Below are 20,485 nucleotides of genomic sequence, written 5' to 3'. Positions count from 1 at the left end.
ATGTGCACTCAGCACCTCTCCAGAGTCTTCTGCATTCTGTGCTATTTTCCAGTCAGCCTCCCGGTGGAAAATCAAAGCCTCCAGCTTGTCTTGCACTACTTATTAGTGGGATTACCTCCACAGGCCCCATCCCAGCTGCTAGCTTGGAGTCCCGCAGGGTGAATGAATTGACCAGACTTTTGTGCCACTGGCCTCTGTGGCTGTCACCTGCGGTCTTGAAGCGTTACTAGAGAAGGTGCTTGGGAGTGTGGGCGCGGGACACATGGGCCTGACTGTGGACACCTGGAGCGTGGGTGTGCGTGCATGTGCAAGAGTGCACACCTGAGCCTAGGGGTGGGCTGAAAGCCTTGGGAGTGGCGGCAGGGAGAGGACAAGGAGTGTGACTACAGCAGAAGTGAGACCAAGAGAAGATGCGAGAAAGGCCAAAGAGGGCTCAGAGAAAAGGTGTGAAGATTCCTCGACAAAGGCGGTCTGAGGTTCCCCTCTGAGGTTTGGAGGTAGCAGGCACTCACGGAGTGATGGGGGATAAGGCGAGGAGAGAGACCAGTGATGACTCCAAAGAAGGCTGGACTAACTGTATTTCTCAAGTTGTGACTGGGAGAGTCACTGGAGTCCTCGCCTGAGATGTGAGCAGGGTGGATCTGGCTTGGCCTGAGGGGCTTTGCAGGACAGCTCACAGCTCTCAGATCCCCCCTCTGAGCTGACCTCTCCCCTTGCTGTGATTTTCTGCTGTGGTGCCTGCCTCACCCCTGGTGGCATTTTAACTCTGGACCCAAGACTGAGGTGGGTGAGCAGGACAAGCAGGTATGAGAACAACGTGAGGAATGGAGAAACCATGATAACCCGGGGCAGGAATCTGGAAGGGGCCTGGCTGCCCACTGCCTCTTCCTCGCAACATCTGCTGATTTTCCAAGAGTGTTCACATCAGGGAGATGAAAGTGGAAGATTTCACAGCCTTGTCACCCCAAGCCCCAAGAAGTCAGCCATGCTAAGTGGGACAGTGGGGTTCCTGGAGGAGTGTAGGGGCAGAGAAGCAACACCAGCCATGTCTTGATGAGTTAAAATTCTATGGCTGTCCCCTAACTCCTTGGGAATTCCTTGGAATTCCTTGGGAAGCCTGCTAATTGTGGCAAACTGTTAAATATGTTAACAGTCACCCTTCTTGCCCTTAAGTAAATAGAAATCATTTTGAAAGGAAAAAAAAAAGTCTCCACAGTCAGAAAAAAAAGAAAAGGGAAAGGCTGGAGTTTTCTGGTATCTCCCTGGTAAACTAGGCAGTTGTGTCTTCCTTGGGAAGGATGTGCACTGAGAAACACATCTGGACCACCACCATCTGCATTTTGATGTTAAAGTCATTGACTAGCTGAATGCAGTGCTGGTGGCCGTGATCCCTGCATGACACCAGCCAGCTTTCTAGGGGGCGTTTCCTGGTCTCAGGGCCTGTTTCAGGCCGCCAGTGTGATGGCATTCAGGAGAGAGGCTACACCCACTCTCGCCGGCTCCCACACAAAGTGGGGTTCACCATTCATCCATCCTCCCCTAACTTGGCTTTTAACGCTAAGTCAGGGGATGTTGTATAGACAAAAAAAAGGAAACTTGCACAAATGCATTGCTTTCCCCATTGCAAGATCAAAGCTGTTGAGTGACTTGGCCTGAAAAGGCTGCAGTTCACCCCAAAATGACCTCCAGGGAGCACCTGGTGGGGCTAGACGTGGCTTCCTGGCAAGGGAGTCAGTCCTCGACATGCAGGGCAGCTGGCCGGGTCTCCCCCAGGGCAGGTGGTGCTGTTCTTGGCACCTGTCTCTGCAGCAGCTGCAGGTGGGCAGGCTGGGTCCTGGCACTTGCTGTGCTCCAGGGCGTGTCACACGCAAGTGGTCGTGTCCTCACACTATCTCGCTATCATGGTGGAAAGAGAAGCGTGTGTGTGTGTGTGTGTGTGTGTGTGTGTGTGTGTGTGTCCAGCAGAACTGAGCTGGCCTTGGGGCAATGCACACACACCACCAGCTCAGCGCCCAGCACCGCCCTGGAACTCACTGGAGGGAGAGCACAGCGAGGATGCTGCATCGTCCCTGACTCCCCGCAGCCAGAGTCGCTCTGAGAACCACTCCCTTCAGAGGGAGAGGGAACTTGCGCGGCTCAGGCACACCCCTGCTGCCCCGAGACCCAGGCTGCCAGCTGGCAGGTCCCGGTAGGACTTTTCTTACTTCTGACACAATCTCCTGTGACAATTTCCCAGTGGCCTCCGATGCCATCGCCTCTTGGAGAGCCATCCCACTTCACGTCCCTGGTTTCTTCTCTGTTGACATGAAACGCTAAGTCCCACTTGAGTAGAATTTTCAGAATGAAAATACTGCTGGGGCCTTCCTGGTGGCACTGGGGTTGTGTCGGCACTATCATGGTGACAGCAGCAGCATGAGTTCAGTGCTATCAAGCTATCGCCAGGTACTGTGGCCTGAGTTCCATCCCCAGCCAGGGAGCTGACCCACATGGCCCAACAGACCTCTCCTGTCTCCTCTGCTGCCCCCCTCAGCAGTGTTTCAGCCAGTCCACCTATTCTGCTCCCACTCTGTCTCTGGTGGATTTCAGCGCCCTCTTTGTCTCCTTGTCTGAGTGACCTGAGATCAGCCTTGGCCCACTCAGGGCTTCCTTCCCATTAGGCAAAGGCTGTGATGGGAATCCACAGACAACATCCTGGCGAAGTCTTCAGCAGCGTCTCAGAACACGAGGCACGTTAAACCTCAGCTGGTGCTTCGTGACCTGGCCGTGAGGTGACGTGATAGATGACATGACAGGCACACAGGGGGCCACGTCCCTGTGGCTGGGGTGTATCCTGCAGCTACTGAAGTGGTACCATTAGGGTGAGCATGTCCTACTGAAGTGGTACCATTGGGGTGAGCATGTCCTGGGATTGGCTGAGCTGCCCTCTTGGCCTGCTCACATGGGCCTGGCATTTCTGGCCCACACAGAAGTTTTCACCTTCCCATTCACTGCTCCTGATATCTCAATTCTTCCTCACACAGGATTGACAGTCCCATGCCTCCACACAAGCTACTTTTGCTTATAGAAGTAAAAAACAAACATCCTGCATGACCTGCACATCCCCAGGCTGGCTATGTCTCCCACTTCACCTGATTTACCACAAGCTTCCCTTTGCCCATTCCTTCGTCCATTTCACTTGTGATATGCCAGGAGCAGGCTGCTCTGAACACGTGGTTTTTGCTTTAAAGCACTCCCGGTCTAGCATAAAGACCTGTAAAATGCTCAACATGCAACCTGTAAGGAGGTAAAATCCACACGAGGGGCCTTGCCAGGGCACTGCTGTTGGACTTTTTCAGCAGAAGCAGTGGGTTTGTTGGATGAGACCATGAAACACCTCACAGGGAAGAGGAGCTTTATCCTGGGTGCTCGATAGGAGACAAAGAATGCAGTAGGCAGATGGCAGAAAATGTTCACGAGTCAGGTTGAACACAATAAAGCCTCGGCCCATGACTTGTGAGCTGAGGGACGCACATGGGCTTGGAGAGCGTGGGGGAACATGGGCAAGCGGGTGCGGAGAGGCTGCATGTTCCATTCTGCCTTCATGTCTCTGTACCTGGGCCGGACCTTATTACTAGGTCTGGACAGCCCAGGCAAAGAGTGGCCCAAAAGATACAGGGACTCACCTTGCCTGAGGACACAGACACAGGGAGTCTTGCTGGGGCGCATGGCTGTGAGGTAGTGTCCTGCTGAGTGACAAGACGCATCTGCACTTGTAGAGGCTGAGCCCACAAGCAAAAGGAGCAGCAAGCAGGGACGGCAGGTAAAGGAGAAAGCAAGGTGGCCCCGGGAAGCCCGACTTCTGGCCAGGGGTTAAGCCAGCTGCGCCCATCAGCAGCCTTTGCCCTTCAGTCCCGAAACAGCCATCCCACTGGCTCAGCACAATTGAGCTGGCAGCTGCCAGCAGTGAAGGTGTCATCACCATCGAGCTGTGCATGGGATGTGTGGGACGCTGTGGGGAAAAGGAGGCTGGAGAAATGTTTAGCTGCTCATGTTTGAACACAGACCAAAGTGTGTCACAGGCTCTCAGAAGTTGCCCTAGTGGATGAGATGGAAGACAAACCCAAGAAGGCCAGTCAGGTGCTGCTTCCATGTTCCAGAATGGAGCCCTTTGGACTTGGGTTTCCTGACTGCGTGAGCACCCTAGGCCCAGCTCCCCTTCTCCTGTGGGGTCTTTATGCGCTGGCAACCTGAACAGCCCTGTTCTACTTTCACCACGTCTCTGACCAGGAGCTCGACTTCAGAGGGCCTCAGGAGTGGGCCCACCCAGAGGGTTTCCAAGTCTGTCCGGCTCCTGGCCAGTCAAGTGGCTGGCCCAGGAGCCTCTTCTGGAGAACAGCTGCTTGAACACACTTCCTGTGGCTGCATTCCAGCTCCCCACTCCCCTGCCAGATGAAAGCTTCCTGGGGGGGTTTCTGACTCATCTTGGAAACCTTCAGTAGCTGACAAAACCTACACAAAACCAGGAGCCGAAGTGCTTTACTGCGTGATTAATGGTGGAGACAGATGTGTACACACGATAAATCCCCCTAGTTACCGTCCAAACATATTCTCTCCATGAAGAACCCTGTGGCTGAGAATGGTGAAGGGCAGCAGATAGCCACCGGCTGGGGCTGCTTGGTTCCCCTACACTATCTCCCTGATTCCTTTTAACCCAAGGCATCAAAGGGCTGCGATCATTTTCAAATACAAGACAGCCTGAAGTGTGTGATTCTACAGAAGTCACAACTTGTGTTGTCCTGCTCCCCAGGAGTTTCTATAATAGTTCCCCTCTATTCAGCAAGCACCCGGCAGCCCAGGGGAACACACTTCAAACAGTTTTTTCATCCCAATAATTAGAAATGCTGATCAGACTAACTCCTTTTATAGCCGTTCTGACAAGATGTTCTGTCCTATGAGGCTTCCTTGCCTTCTAACTATTTAAAAACACCAGATTCAGAAATATTTTTTTAAACCATGTCATTAAAACAACATGGAGCCCGTTTGCTTGGGAAGATGCCGGCACCAACTTCAGGGTTCAGACTTTGGCTTCCCATCGGCCTTGAGCGCCTCGCTCTGAGCTAACGGAAGTGGCCTCTGGAATCAGACATGCCTGGAAACCCACACGCTGTTGTGAGGACCTTTCTCAGGGATGCCCCACCCAGCTCCGAGGAGCCTGACGCTCCCTCCGGGCCCCTCAGTTCAGGGGTGGGATAGATGTAAGTGCGGAAGGCAGTGTTACCTCAAACATCCCGTGACGTTGTAGAATATGTCAAAATCGAGCAGACCATTTGCTTTGGGGTAGTCTCCTTCCGGCCACCCCGAAAAGGGGATGATGATGTTCTCCGTCAGGGTGAGCAGGGCTTCTGTTATCATCATGTGCTTCAACTTATCGTTGGAAGACAAATTCCACAGCAAACCTGGAAAAGCAAAGGTGCCGTCAGAACACAGCCAAGAAGGCTGGAGCCGGCAAGGGGTCCCGGGGGAGCCTCTTCCCAGAGAAAAGAGCCCGCCAGAGAGAGAAGCTGCTCCATCGGAACAGCCAAGACAAGGGGCCAGAGAGGCCCACATGCAACCGCCAGGCCAAAATTGACCAGCGCGCCTGAGAAAGGCAGGAGCACTTACACACTCACTGTGGTTCCTCCTAGAGGACCCAACAAGAAGCTGCCCTCACTGGGCCTAACGAAACCCGGTTCTTCAGCAGGGAGGCTTGAAAGGATCCTATCGTACCTGAGGCTTCAAGCATCAGGTCGCTGCGCTGTCCCCTCCTGCTCAGACATGCGGAGACAGAGCGCCCGGCCCTGGCTCTCCAATGATACCCTGTGCCCGGCCCAGCAGGAAGCGTCTGAGGCCCCTGCCCATTGGTCACCAGCAGGCGGGTGGGCTTCACCACCAGTCCTGGTCACAGCCGCCTCGTGCCGGACGCCATGACCTCCCAGAAGCGACACTCCTCCTGTGGGCATCTTAGTGGGCAGTGAGGGGTGGACACTGGGCGAGAACGGCCACGCCCACTCCTGTAAGCTTGCCGCCCCTGCACGCGGGCAAGGTAGGAAGAGAGAGCGAGAGCAGGGGCCCAGCCTGTGCTGGAGGACAGCTGGGTCTGGGCGGGGCCACGAGGTGGCAGATACTTGGAGGGTTTGCTCACAACTTTGGGACGTAAGTCCCCTACTGCAGTGGAGGTCTGGGGACCCTGCCCTGCCTCAGCAGGGCACACTGACAGACAGGGAGGGCCGACAGACAGAGGGATGGCTGAGAAGAGACCGCTCCTCCTTCGCTGCCCCGCTCACCCTCACCCTCCACAGCTGTCAAGTCAGTGACCGGCGCCTTGGCCACTGCTCTGCAGGGAGCAGTGAAGTGGTCCGGCACCCAGGACAGCCTGCCTGGTGGAAACAGCAATGAGGCCGTCTTGGCTGAAGCAGGCAATGGCATCACCGCTCCTGATTTTAATGACTAAAATAAAAGTCTGCAGGGAAAGCTCACTAATTGTTCTGCCATCCTTTGTTTGGCCTTCAATTAGATCCTGATGCTGGCTTCTGGGCTTGACTGGTTTACTTTGGCTGCGTGCAAATAACTCATTTTGAAACAATAACTGAATTTCCAGGGCAGCCCACAGGGTTCAACCAGGGACAGTGATAGACACCAGCATGCCTGCCTGTGGGGACGAGGACTCTGGCTCCAGGAGGCCTTTCCAGATCAAACCAGCATTTGGGGTTGGTTGAGAGCAGGGTCGCCCAGCACCAGGGCCAGCAAGCCAATCACTTCATTTGGTCTTCACAGACCCTGGGGGGTGAGGAGGGGGTGGACAGACACAAAGAAACTCTGAAGGTGGCTGGAGACAATTTGAAGGCAGGTCTGAGGTGGAGGTTTATTTACCAAGCTACAAAAGAAAGTGAAATCGAAGAGAAAAAGAAAAAAACAAAAGCTTCCAGTTCTAAATAAGCAAACAAATTAACAGTCTCTGCTGCCAGAGGCTTAAAATGTGAAGCCTAAAGAACATTCCTTCTTTTTGAAAAGGGCCACACAGAGCAGTCACAGGGAGAGCACAGGGAACAATGGGAACCAGAGGCTTAATCTGAACAAAGGGAGTGGAACTTTCCTCCAGCAGCCAACATCCCTTGCAGCTGGCATGCTACATTCTGTCTACAGAAGCCTATGGTTTGGGGCATTTTAGTCCAACTTTTAATGTAGGCTATTGAATAGAAAGCCTCGCTTGCCACATTTCTGTATGGCACGATGCTGGGGAAGAGATAAAATGTGCACTGGAGATCTGAGGTGGCCAGATCTGACTTGCTGACCAGCACACCCTCACAGTCACACATGAAGTCAAAGTGACCACTTCAAGCTGGGAAGATGGGTATGGCGTGAGACAAAGGGGAGGACCCTTCATCTAGAGAGCTTATGATGATTAAAAATTGAGGCCCTCCCTGGTGGCCCAGCGGGTTAAAGCAAAGCACTGAGAATCTAAAGCCGCTTCTGCATGAGTTCGATTCCCGCCTGTCCCGGAGGTGACCACATGGCGCGGCAGACCTCTCCTGACCTGCCCGCTGCTCCCTTCAGCAGTGTACTTCGTGGATCTGCCTGTTCTGCTCCCCACTCTGTCTCTGGTGAAGTCTCTCGCCGCCCCTGCTCCTCTGGCCTGTACCCCAGTTCTGTATGCACAAATAAATAAATCTTTAAAAAAAAAAAATTGAGTCCCTGGGAGAAAAATTCACCCAGAGCTAAAAACTATTAGCATGTAACATACGCAGGAAGTCAGCTTCTCTGGCAATGAAACACATGCAAGTTAAGCAGCTGCTTACTCTTTCTTGACTGTAGAGAGCAAGACCAGAACCAACAGGTGGAATTGCTAGAGGAGATTTTGGCTCACAGAAAAAACAAACTTTTAAAAGAACTTTCAGGAAAACAGGAAGAACCTGCTGGTATGACCCAGCTCTGATCTGTATAAAAATACAGACCTCAGGTTTTATCCTGAAACGAGATTGCTCCTTCCAAAGAGCAGCTTCCAAAGGAGCTCAGTGGCAAATCAGAGACTCCACTCTTGGGCCACACCCCACATTTTCTAAGTGAGAACCTCAGGATGGGCTCCAGGACCTTGTATTTGAAAAAGAAGTCCCTTTGTCTGGGATCAGGAAAAGAAAGGCCTGGAGGACGCTGGAGATGCCCTTTGGGTGATCATATCCCAGCTTCCCTGGGATATGCAGAGCCTTGTTTTCCCTGACCTCACCTTTTAACTTCTGGCCAATTTACTCACAGTGCCTAAATTTCTATCATTATAGTTCTTTGTTAAAGCTGGTCTTCTTATAATTTTCTATCAAGATGCTCTTGTGCTAGCCAAAAAGAAAGGGAATGGGGCCTCCCTGCTGGCCTAGGGGTTGAGTCTTAGCACTGTCACTGCTGAGGTCTGAGTTCGTCCTTGCCAGGGAGCTGACCCACATGGCTCAGCAGCCCTCTCCTGACCCGCCCGCTGCTCCCCTCAGGAGTGTACTTTGTCAATCTGCCTGTTCTGCTCCCCACTCTGGTGAACCTTCTCACCACCACCTTCCCCCTCACCTCTGGCCTACTTCCCAGTTCTTCTATGTATATATAAATAAAAATAAATCTTAAAAAAAAAAAAGTAGGTACCGAAAACTGCATGACCCAGAAATATATTACCAACTGTGACATCTGCAAAACCACACTGTGAAAGGGGATCTTCTCGATATGAAAACCCAGATTTTATTAACCTCTAGTACCTCTAGGATGGGAAATACAGTCTGATTAAAGGCATCCTTAGTTAAGTACAAAGGCAAGAGTGTGAGGTTGAGGAGTTGACAGAGAACCGACTGTTTTTCACATGATCACAGAGCAGGAGTGACTTAGTTTACTACTTCCCTTGCCTGAATATGTCCCTTCTCTCACCTAAATTTTATAAATCCTATCTAAAACAGCACACTACTGCAAAGACTTTTTATTCCAAGTTACAGACCCAACGTACATGGCTACATTGATATAGAATAAATAATAAGTGATCATTTTTGAAAGGTGCATAATTATTTAAAAGTGTCTATTTAATAGCAATCCAATTAAATAATCTTGTAAATACAAAGGGTCGACATGCAGTTTATACAAACCTCGTTTCCCTCCACCCCAGACTCCCCCAAATGCGGGACAGGGATCCTGGCCCTGCCGGCCCTGTTTTGTTTGCACCAGGGCCTGCCTGTCTGCCCCCCTTTGAACCCAAGCAAGCTTTCACTCCCCAGCAACCTTGTAGATGAGCCTCTGAGCTGCAGATGAGCTGTTCCCGTGGGCACAGGAGCACACACCCTGGTGAGTGGGAACAGTCTCGGTGTGACGGTCTTAACCTGGGTCCTTCCACCTGGGCGGGGCGCGCTGCCCTCCTTCTGGGGTGAGAACCCCACCCAGACACTCCCAGGATGGTAACTCCAGGAGGCTGGGATCTGGACTCCCTGAATGGGGGCCTCTGGGGAGGGGTGAGGTGGCTTATAAACAGAGGTAAGGTGAAGGAGGAGGGGAGGCAGGGGACAGACACTGGGAGGCCACTCCTGGGCCTGGGCAGGGCCAGGGTAGCATTATGTTGATTGCATGCTGGATTTGCATTTTGGGTCTCTCCTTCTGTCCCAGCCTCTGCGGCTGACCTCACCCTTTTTTGTGTTCCTACCAGAAGGTGCCGTGGACTTTTGCCAGTCCTTGGGCCTCAGCTGTCCCACTCTGAGATCAGCCTTTTGGCTAGGCTTGTCGATGAGAAGGTGTGTGATTTTTGGGTTTAGCAGAATCTGTTATTTGAACGTCTTTCTTCTCTCTCAATATCTAGTCCACTAAAACTCTCTCACACGAAGAATATGCTTTCCTTGCCTTTGAGCATATTGATGGCCAGATTCCCTATTTTAGACCCCCTCTAGCCCTAACTGAGGGGCCTCCAAGTCCCCCTCCATCACACACCTGAAGGATGAAAGAAGTGGGAAGCTAATATAAAGGGGTGCCCAGGGCATTTCCTAAAGCTGTGCTGTGCAGAGCAGGCCTCAGGGGGCATTGCAAAGGTCACGCACATGTGAAGATGCTAGTGGAGAAGTGACCCCCAGGACGGCAGCCAGGGGGGTGGTTCATCAGGTGCTGGGTATGAATAGGGCGCCAGGCCAGCACAATGGCCACTATGGTGTGAGGACGAGAGACAGGCTGGCCGACTGCAGGCTCTGCAGCTGCTGGCTGGGGAGGGTCAGCAGGCTCGTGGGGTAAATGCCCAAGCAGCAGCAGCAGGGCCTTTATAGGGGGTGGAGCAGGGTGCAGCGATGACTGCATTGCAAAAAGCAATCAGCAGAAGCAGAGCGGATAGACTGGGAACTGAGTCTCAGTCACGAGGCACATGGCTCTGGGGGACAGACAGAGGTGGAGGCTCGCCTGAGGCAGTGGTCAGAGAGTGAGGGTCAGCAGAAAGCCCCTTCAAGCTGGCTCAGAAGTGTAAAACTTCCCCAAGAAGTGTAAAACTGACTCAGCTCTGCCCCAAAGGTGTGGGTGGAAGTCACTTAGTGATACAAGACACCAAGACAGAAGTGGGTAGTTTAAACCTGGGCTTTGTTCTTGGCTGGTTGTGCAATCTGGGTAATTTGTTTATCTGCCTGCCTCCCCCAGCTCCAGGCTGGTTGAAGATGAACTGTCCACAGCACCTAAGGCAGCTGGCAGCTAGCTGGAGGAAGAGCTGAGAAATGAGAGTCCCAGAGAGCTGTGAGCACCAGCAGGAGCTCCGAGAAATTGACCCAGCAGCAGTCCACTGTGAGCCCCTCACGTCTCTAAACTGAGATGGAAACAGCCTGATGTCATCAATGCATTTCTGAGGGCCCAAGGCACTCCCTTCGCTCGGGTGCTGACTGAGCTTCAAGGAAGTCACTTAGAAGGATTTACTTCCAGCACTGTGACAGCAACCCCGCTGGTCCCAGGAGAGATGTCAGGCTGGCCTGCTCTAGCTGCTGGTTATCTGAGGGGATTATCCGATGGTTTCTGTGACATCAGGACCACAGATCGCTCTCTGACCTCAGCTCCACACAGCCTGGGAGGAGGAAATGAGGCCCAGTGGGCCACTTCCTTGACATGTGTCCAGGCCTCCCCAGCTCTCCAGCCACCACTTCTGAGTCCCACGCACTCAACAGCCATGCTTCCACCAAATGACTTTTGGCTTCTCTGCTCTGCTAGCGATATTTACTTTGCCATGAATAACTTTCATTCTCCTTCAAAACACCAATCCAAAGCCTATCTACATTCCCTTTTAGGCCCACAAGATTATGTCTTTTCTGCCTGAACAGGTTAGTCTGATACTATATTTTAATGAAGAAAAGGTAAGGTCTGGTCCTCGATTAGCTAATACATTCACAATCACCTAATCTAATTATTTGTAATGAAGAAATAAAACATCAACCATCACCTGGCCGTTCCTGCCTTAGTAGACAGAAAATAGGACCCATGACCACGCGAGGCCGCGATGGCCACTGCTGGACACTTGAAGCTGCTCTGTAACTGCCGGCTGAATGAGCAGATGGAATCAGCCCAGCTGCTTCATTTGCCCTGAATGTGGAGGGACAGAAACTCTGACTGGACTGGGAGGATGCTGGCAGGGGGCACAGCACCGCCCTTCACAGCTCCATGAACTTAAAAATGTATCAAGGTAGAAAAACTGGTATTTTAAGATAAATGGACATAGAATATAATGACAGAAAATGTTATAGAAAAGTCTGTATAATAAAGTGAGGATAGTAGAGGTGTAATACAAAATTCCATCTAAAGCACCTAAGGCTCCTTTTTTTTTTTATTTTTTTTAGATTTATTTATTTATTTGTACAGAACTGGGGTACAGGCCAGAGATGCGGAGGGTGAGAGGATTCACCAGAGACAGAGCAGGGAGCAGAACAGGCCGATCGACGAAGTACACTCCTGAGGGGAGCAGCGGGCGGGTCAGGAGAGGTCTGCCACGCCATGTGGTCACCTCCTGGGCAGGCGGGGATCGAACTCATGCGGAAGTGGCCCCAGTTTCTCAGTGCAGTGCTTTAACCCACTGCGCCACCAGGGAGGGTCCCTAAGACTCCTTTTTAATTAAGAAAGATAATTAAACTGTCAACAATAATCACCAACATGATCACCCAGTATCAGTTGTTAATATGACATGTTAAAGAGTCTTAACTTTTTTGAGTTTCCTCAGAGGCTCAGACTGAATATCTAATACCTAAATATTTTAGAAAAGTCAAGGTTTTGTGAAAATAGTATATATAATGTGTATATATATGTGTGTGTGTGTGTCTACATTCATTTTAAATTTATGTTTTTTATAACATATACACTTTAATTTCACATTTTTTTTAGTGTAGAAGAACCCAGAGGTGTTGGAGGTGGGGGTGGTGAGAGGGTTCACACCAGAGACAGAGTGGGGAGCAGAACAGGCAGATCAACGAAGTACACTGCTGAGGGGAGCAGGGGGCGAGACAAAAGAGGTCTGCCGTGCCATGTGGGTCAGCTCCCTGGCTGGGGATTGAACTCAAGTCTTAGAGGTGATAGTGTTGGACTAAATCCTTGGAGGCCCTGGTAAGGGGAGTTTTTAATTAAGCACAGTGGGCAATTTGGACATGGTCTGAGCTGCAGCAGAGGCCAGCAGGGGCTGACTTCTGGAGTAACAGCTCCGCCCCACTCCCCACCCCCGGTCCCTCCACCCCCTTCCAGGATACAGAGGGGAAATCCAGAAGGCAGGGGGCCGGAGCCCACCCTGGCCGCTCCCTCTGTGGGCCCTACCTGTGATCTGCTTCTTGGTCTCCAGGTCTCTGGTGTGCCTTAGCACCTGCAGCAACCGAGGGACCCCACTGAGCTCGGCCACCTCCATCTTGTTGTCGTTGTCCTCAAACACCAAGTTCCTCAGGGCCCCGCACGCAGCCCTCTGGACGTCCTCACTCTGGACTTTGAGCAGCTGCAGGAGCTTGGGGATGCCGTGAAGCTGGTTAACCTGGGAAGAAGCACCAAAGAGAACTCTGATGTACACATTCCCGATGTGGTCTCGTCTGGCATGGCAGGGGAGATGTCCAGTGTCATGGGGGATAGAGGAGTCTGCCGAGGTGGGCGGGGGACTCCCACCAATCAAAAACTGTGGGTGCAAGCTGAGCCCAGGGTACCCAATGCACCCTGTGTGTGCAGGATCTCCCGGGGAGACACACACAACAAAAGGGGGGGCGAGGGGGTGGTTGTCAAGGCTGAAACCTATGAGAGACGTGAAGGCTCAGGGGTGGACAGGTGGACACAAAGGACCAAGTGAGAAAAGTCTCGAGCATAGCATAATAGACTAAGAAGCAGAGAACCAGGGATCCGGGGCATGGCAGAGGTTTTAGGGTAGAACATGCCATCCCAAGAGCGATGTTTGCTGGCATAACTGTACTGTCAGCATACACTGCTCAGAAGCCATCCCCACCACTAGTAATAACAATTCATTTACCACAGCAAGTAGTAGCAGCCATGCAAACGAACCCTACATGTGAGCTGTTCTTGAGATGAGTGGCTGTGAATATTTAGAAAGATTTCTATAAATGACACCAGCACTTTAAGTAAACAACATTACACATTTAAACACGCCATTTAAAAAGTATCTCTTCTACCCAAACACACAAGAAAGGGCAGGTCATTAAAGAAGCAGAAGGCCAGAACCAGGAGCAGGACAGGAAAATGGGCGGCAGATTCCAGTGCTGCCTTTTAGGGAGTCAGCACTGTCAAAGTATTCCAGGGGTGGACGCAGCATCTGGAGAAGGGCTGAATGGCCCAGGCTTTCCTCGTCACAGGCTCCTGTCAGCACCTGTCTGTGAGTATTTCAGGGGTAAGAGCTTCCCATATAGACCTCGGCCATTTTCACCATCTCCGTGTGGGGATTTGGGGGGAATAAGCTGCCATGAAGCCAAGATTTCAAGAAAATCTACATTATAACTACAAAAATAAGCCCAGAAATGGCGAAGTGACAGCTTTCTCCCCATGTCTCTGTCTGGGGGTGCAGAAAGTGCTGAGTTCGATGCAGTCACCAGATGGACCGACGCACGGCGTGTGCGCTGAGGGGAAAGGCCGCTCCCAGAGGTGCCCACAGAGCCCCCCGCCCAGGTGCCCACTCACCCTCTTGCGCGCCTCGGCCTTCTGGAAGCACTCGTGCTGGATGAAGGTGGCGGCCGCGCAGATCCTGGCAGGCGGTGTGTGGTCTGGGTCCAGCATGCCCACGGCTCGCTCCAGGGTCATCTCCATGTCCAAGTTCCTGTGCACACATGCCCAACTTCACAAACGTGCACAGCAGCCCCTCCCACCGCCCACTGGGAGCTGACAGCCTGAGCTCGGCCCTGCTCCTGCCAGGGGCCGTGGGTCAGCGCCCAGATCAAAGGCAGGAGGAGATTCAGCTTCTTCAGAGCCAGGAAGACCTGCTTCAGGACTCGGAAGGGTCATGACCCATGGTCAGAAAGGGCCTCTGTTCATGATAAACAGAGGGGGAGTAAGATTCCAGATGACATTTGTGAAAAATATGGTCACAAGGGGGAAAAAAAATAATAATGATGAACAATATATCAGAGACATTTTACAGGGGTGGAGTGGAGAATGGGATCAAAAATGGGGGTGGGGGGGCGTGCACGGGACTATGGTGATGGCACATGAGTGAACTGGTGATGGGACGTCCATGGGAATTAACAACTGAGCTGGAATAGGGCACAAAGTGATGTAAATATAAACTAATAAAAAAAAAAAACCTGGTCACAGAAGTTAAAATTCACTCCAACTCTGGATTGTCACACCTGGAGAGAAACTACTGCATTAGATTTTTTTCTCCCAACTGCTCAACACCTGTTTTTACCAGAAAGTGAGTTTTGTTTTGTTTTTCTTTTCGAAAAGGATTCTAAAAGTGTTCTTAATTGATGACTACATCCGTGTATAGGTAGCGCAAGGCAGGGGTACAGAGTTTGTCATGTCACTAGCGTCCTGGTGAGGCAAGGCCCACAGGAAGACTCAAGGACAGACTCCTCAAAATGAACCATTTTAGGACCCGCCCTGGTGGCGCAGCGGGTTAAAGCACTGCACTAAGAAGCAAAAGCCACTTCAGCATGAGTTCGATCCCCGCCTGCCCTGGAGGTGACCACATGGCGGGGAAGACCTCTTCTGACCCACCTGCTGCTCCCCTTGTTACAGGGCACCCTCAGCAGTGTACTTTGTCAGTTAGCCTGTTCTGCCCCCCACTCTGTCTCTGGTGAAGCCTCTCACCACACTTGCACCTCTGGTCTGCACCCCAGTTCCATATGCATAAATAAACAAATCTTTAAAAAAAATGAACCATTTTATGTTCACCCGGTGGCCCTGTCCTTGGCAGACGTGACGCCGCTTGGCTTGTGTCTCCTGTGAATTCCTGTTCCCCCACTCACTCCCTGAAGGCACCTATGGTCACGACAGAGCCCGGGCTTTGGGCACAGAGGAGGGCTTCAGAGCAGGTGAGAAGTGTTCCTGGTGAGCTTGAATTCTCCCACAGAAGCTGCTGTTTCCACCCTGTGTCTTCCGGCACTCTCGTCCACTAAAGGCATGGTCCCCGCTGGCTCCCTACTGCTGGACCCACCCCCTTGGAATCTGGAGGGCGGCCCTGGGGGAGAGCTTGGCCTCAGGGGCCCAGCAGGACCAGCCTCCAACACTTGGGCCAAAGTCACCAACAGTCACTGAATCCACTCAAGTAGTGGGGGCGCCCAGAGAGCGCATGTGAGGGCGTGTGTGTACTGGGAGGCAGCCCAGGCCCGGGGAGGGAGGCCGCGGCTAGTGCCCTCTGCTTCGGAGATGCAGGTTCCAACACAGAAGCTGCCGTGTGAGAAACCCAGTACGACGGCCTGGCAGCCACAGCGAGGCTCCAACCATGACCTCATGTTCTCAAACGTTATGCCTGGGGAGTCAATTTAATTGGGGAAAAGTGGAGGCTGTTACCATTAAAACCAGAATTTGAGTCATTTTTTATTCAATACAAACACACCTTTTCAAAGAGATGGAAACACGTTCCATGCCTTTACGGAGACATCAAGAGGCTAAAATCTCAACCTCAGCGACAATCCTAACTATCAACTGTCTCCATCTAACAGGAGCTTTTGCTGAGAGGAGATCAGCCCTAACATAAGAATAGCTCCTGTTTAGTGCAGCTTTAAAAAAAAATCTAGTCATTAATCCATAAGTCATAAATGACTCAGGACAGTTTGACTTTTCCAGATTTAATAGCACCCCAAATAATTCCATTACTCTAGCCCTTTCTTTTCCTTAATGTGATTCACAATTAGCTCTGCTGCCACCCCCACCTGCCCCATGCCCCTTCACAGTGTCGCTGCAACAACTCCCAGCTGAACTAAGATTCTCTGGCAAGAAGCTCAAATACAGGCCTGCCTAGCGGCGCAACTTGTTAAAGTGCAGCACTGCGAGCTAGCCGCAAACACTTCAGTGGGAGTTCGATTCCAGCGCCAGAGGTGACCCACATGGCACGGCAGGCCTCTCCTGACCCACCCGCTGCTCCCCTCCAGTGTAGTTTGTCAGGCGGCCTGTTCTGCTAGCGACTCTGTCTCTGGTGACTCCTCACACTGCCCCTGCACCTCTGTCCTACACCCAGTTCTGTGTGCATAAATAAATCAATCTTTTTTAAAATAAAAAAAAAAAGCTCAAGTACTACAGGGCCTGTCCCCAGACTGCCCCCCCCCCCAGTTCCAGCAGGGGCGGCCCACCTGGCCCCTCTCCCTCAACCCTCCCTGCCCATCTTCAAGTGCTCTCGTCCACCAAGCACGGCCTCCCCCAAGGGCTCCCCTGCTGGGCCTTCCTCCACAGGAGGCCAGGCTGTCAGGCCCTAGGGCACAGCCCCCGACCCCAAGATGGAGGAAGCATGGCTTCGGAGAAGAAATGACCCTGAGTGGTCATGGGTTTCCAAAGATGGTTCTGAGGGTGTGACTGAGCTTCAGTGGAGGCCATAAAGCCGCAACCCGGGCTGTTCAAAGGGAAGTGGAGACAGGGAGTTGGGGAGAATCAACCAACAAAGGTATGGACGAGAAGGAGAGGGAGGCGGGTGACTCATCTTTTCTGCTGTATCACACGCTGGACTGGACCACTGGGGTGCGGGCCATCTGCCGCTCTCCTCGTCCAGACAGCTGCCTGCCCTGGACTGTGTCTGCCCTCCTCCTGCCTGAGCCTCTCTCTCTGCGGCCAGGCTGGCTGGAGGGATCCAGCATTCTGAGTGTGCCTTCCTCACAGCTATGAAATCACGTTCTCAGAAAAAGCAGCCTAGATGTTTTTATTTAGTCATTTTCAAACTTTCTTCGTCGGTCTGATTTGGAGCAGACACTGACTCCCTTTCACACATTCTGTGGGGTTTTTGGTGGAACAATTAACTGTGGCCATTCTCAGGAAACAGAGACCCGCTGTGATACCATGTGACATTATGGAGGTTTAGAGTTTTACCTTTATTTTAAAAGATTTATTTATTTATGCATACAGAACTGGGGTACAGGCCAGAGGTGCAGTGAGAGGATTCACCAGAGACAGAGTGGGGAGCAGAACAGGCAGACTGATGAGGTACACTGCTGAGGGGAGCAGTGGGCAGGTCAGGTAGGTTAGGAGGGGTCTGCCATGCCATGTGGGTCACCTCCAGGGCGGCCGGGGATTGAACTCGCACTGAAGCGGCTGCAGCCAGCTTACAGTGCTGCATCCTAACCTGTTGCACCACCAGGAAGGGCCAAATTTTACCTATTTTAAAAATAGGGATGGCCCTCACACATGAAAGAGCGCTTCTCCACATGTGGGAATTCCACTGTAAATAAAAATGTTGCTTCCAAAAATAGGCACTAGGTAGAGCAGAATGCAAGTTGGTGCAGAGCAGAGCCTAGGGAAGGAGAGGTGCCAGGGGTGCCCAGGGGTGGAGGGCAAGATTTTCTAGATGAATCGGCCCCATGGTTTCCAGTCTCACTCGTAGCACTTTTGGGAGTCAACAAGAACAGATTCCTTGCCCTCTATTTTAAATATTTTGACCCCAAGAGTATCTTCTAGTCTTTGAAATGACTGATTAGTAAAATTTACCCTGCCCACTAAATCTGAAATAGCATGGCTTAATCCTTCTTCTAGAATTTGTGCCACAGAAAAACCTAGAAAAAAGTGAAGCATTTCCTCCTCATTTTATTACTTCAATCTCTTACTATGCATTCACAGTGTGCATTCACGGACCTGTGCATTTTAGGGTGCTAAAAATATATAAAGATAAGACACTCAAACAGTTCAAAGTCTAGAGGGAATGTGCATAAGTGAGTGTGTAATCACTAGGTACCATCTGATAAGCACACCTCAGGTTGAGAAACCCACAGGAGATAGTGCAGGAGTGGTTAGGCAAACAGTGTCCCAGCTAACACCAGAGTCGGGGAAGCCGGGCAAACCAGAGCTCGGCAGCAAGAGGTCCCTGGGTGGTGGGCAGGTAGTTACTGGACAGGCAGCTGAGGTGCGTGGAGGGGTGAAGAGGGAGGAGGACTATAAGAATGTAAAGGTGGTCCCCAGTGGCCTGAGACTTGAGTGAAGGTGAATTTGGGGACAGTGGTAATACAGTGACGAATACAAAGAGCTGAAACTGGAGAGACAGGCAGAGGGCCTATGAACTACCCTAGAGAGCATAAACACTTGGAATCACAGCAAGGTCATCAGGCAGAGACAAATCATCCCATTTGGGAAGACGGGTCCCATGTACCCTACAAACAGCTCTGAGCAAGGAAGACCAGCAGCAGGGGGAGCTAAGCCAGGAAAAGGGCTAGAGGATAAGACCCAGGAAGGAGGTGAAGGTCTGGCGGGCTGTTAAGTGAGTGTGGAAGGAGAAGTAAATGTGTCCTCTCAATGTGTAAGAGAAGACAGTGAGGACGAGAGGGTAGGGAGGGCTGACAAACTTTGTTTTGGACAGAGAGAAGCTGGGATGCCCGGGAGACAAAAAAGGAGTGCTCAGCCCGATGAGAAGAAACAGCAGGAGCGTTCATGGGAACCAGGGGAGGCCTCTGGTACCCTGAACACCAAGTGTGGACAGGATTACACAGACAGTGGGGCCAAACGCACCCCCCAGTTGAACCATGGAAGGGTTGATGGTGTGTCTGCTGCGGGTGTGGCGGGAGGCACGGATGGGGCATCTGTGGGGACCTGCAGTGAAATGGTGGAGAGCGAGGCCATGCAGCGCAGGGGTGAGGAGGCTGAAGAGCCCCTGTGGTTTCTGAAGCACAGGCACACAGGTGGGGGAGGATAGAAAGGGCCCTGGAGGGTGTGGTGTGCCTTGTTTTTGTTAAAAAATGTGCCTGGCACCGGTGATTTGGTGATGGGAAGCCCATGGGGATTACAACTGAGATGGAAAAAGGCACAAAATGATGTAAAAATAAACTATTATATTAAAAAAAAAAATGTGCCTGGGCCCTCCCTGGTGGCGCAGCGGGTTAAAGCACAGCACTAAGAAGCTAAAGCCACTTTCACATGAGTTCGATCCCTGCCCCGGAGGTGACCACATGGTGCAGCAGACCTCTCCTGACCTGCCCGCTGCTCCCCTCAGCAGTGTACTTCATCAGTTGGCCTGTTCTGCTCCCCACTCCGTCTCTGGTGAATCCTCTCATTGCCCCTGCACTTCTATTCTGTACCCCAGTTCTGTATGCACAAATAAATCTTTTTAAAAAATGTGCAAAAAAAAAAAAATGTGCGTAGATCCCCAAGCACAATAGCTTTCAGTAAATTTCGAAGGATCCATTTAGACACCCTAATCAATCAGCTTTCCCCCAATAAATAATTACCTCCGACATTTCTTCTTTATATGTGTCCCTACCAACAAAGATATCCTTCCAATGAGAAATGTTACCATTTCATGCTACTGCTTGCTTTACAAAATACATGTCCAGCTCCAAGATGAGATCAGCCAAACACCCTGTGCCGTCATCAGGGCTGCATAGCCAGGGGCAACTCCACACCACTCCCTGAAGGGGACACCAGCACCACCTGCTTGCACCAAACAACTATAGAGCTCAAATGAGGCATTAATGTAGGATTTACTGGTTTAGTCAATTCCTATAGTGGCTTCTTCGCTTTACAAAATGTTGGCGCCGGCAGAAAGCTTGATTAGGAGTGAAGTTCCAAGGACTGAATTAGTCAGACAAGGAAGTAATAAGAGACATGAAGGCCTGACCTGGAAAAGTCAATTATCTTATTCAGTGTTGCCAAAAAATACCCTCCCTCTGGTTGACATGGGGATCAAAAGCAAAAGTCTCAGGTCTCACAGGAAAGAAAGGCACCCAGAAACCTGCCACCTTTGTTCAGCTCTGCCTTTCACGCTAACAGCATCTGCGGCACATTTGAGATTGTCAGGAACAATCTTTTGCCATTTTCTCTCCTGGACCAAGGAATGACTGGGAACACGGTCTGTGAGTCTGCACCACGCAGGCCCCTTTGGAGGAAGCTGCCACCCGCA

General features: G+C 51.6%; 1 protein-coding gene across 1 annotated transcript in view; it reads right to left on the bottom strand.

Moving 5' to 3' along the window:
* Window positions 1-20,485, bottom strand: part of PKP2 (plakophilin 2) — a 61,032-nt gene that overhangs the window by 20,585 nt on the left and 19,962 nt on the right. The window contains exons 5-7 of the mRNA XM_012735151.1: window positions 14,137-14,272; window positions 12,784-12,991; window positions 5,258-5,435 (exon numbers count right to left, since the gene is read on the bottom strand). Coding sequence (XP_012590605.1) covers window positions 5,258-5,435; window positions 12,784-12,991; window positions 14,137-14,272 — 522 coding nt within the window. The remainder of the gene's footprint in view (window positions 1-5,257; window positions 5,436-12,783; window positions 12,992-14,136; window positions 14,273-20,485) is intronic.

This window comes from Condylura cristata, unplaced genomic scaffold (genome assembly GCF_000260355.1).
Source record: "Condylura cristata isolate star-nosed mole 26May11 unplaced genomic scaffold, ConCri1.0 scaffold00004, whole genome shotgun sequence".
Classification (NCBI taxonomy): domain Eukaryota; kingdom Metazoa; phylum Chordata; class Mammalia; order Eulipotyphla; family Talpidae; genus Condylura; species Condylura cristata.
Note: the sequence above shows the minus strand (reverse complement) of the source record. Positions and strands in the feature narration are given on the sequence as shown.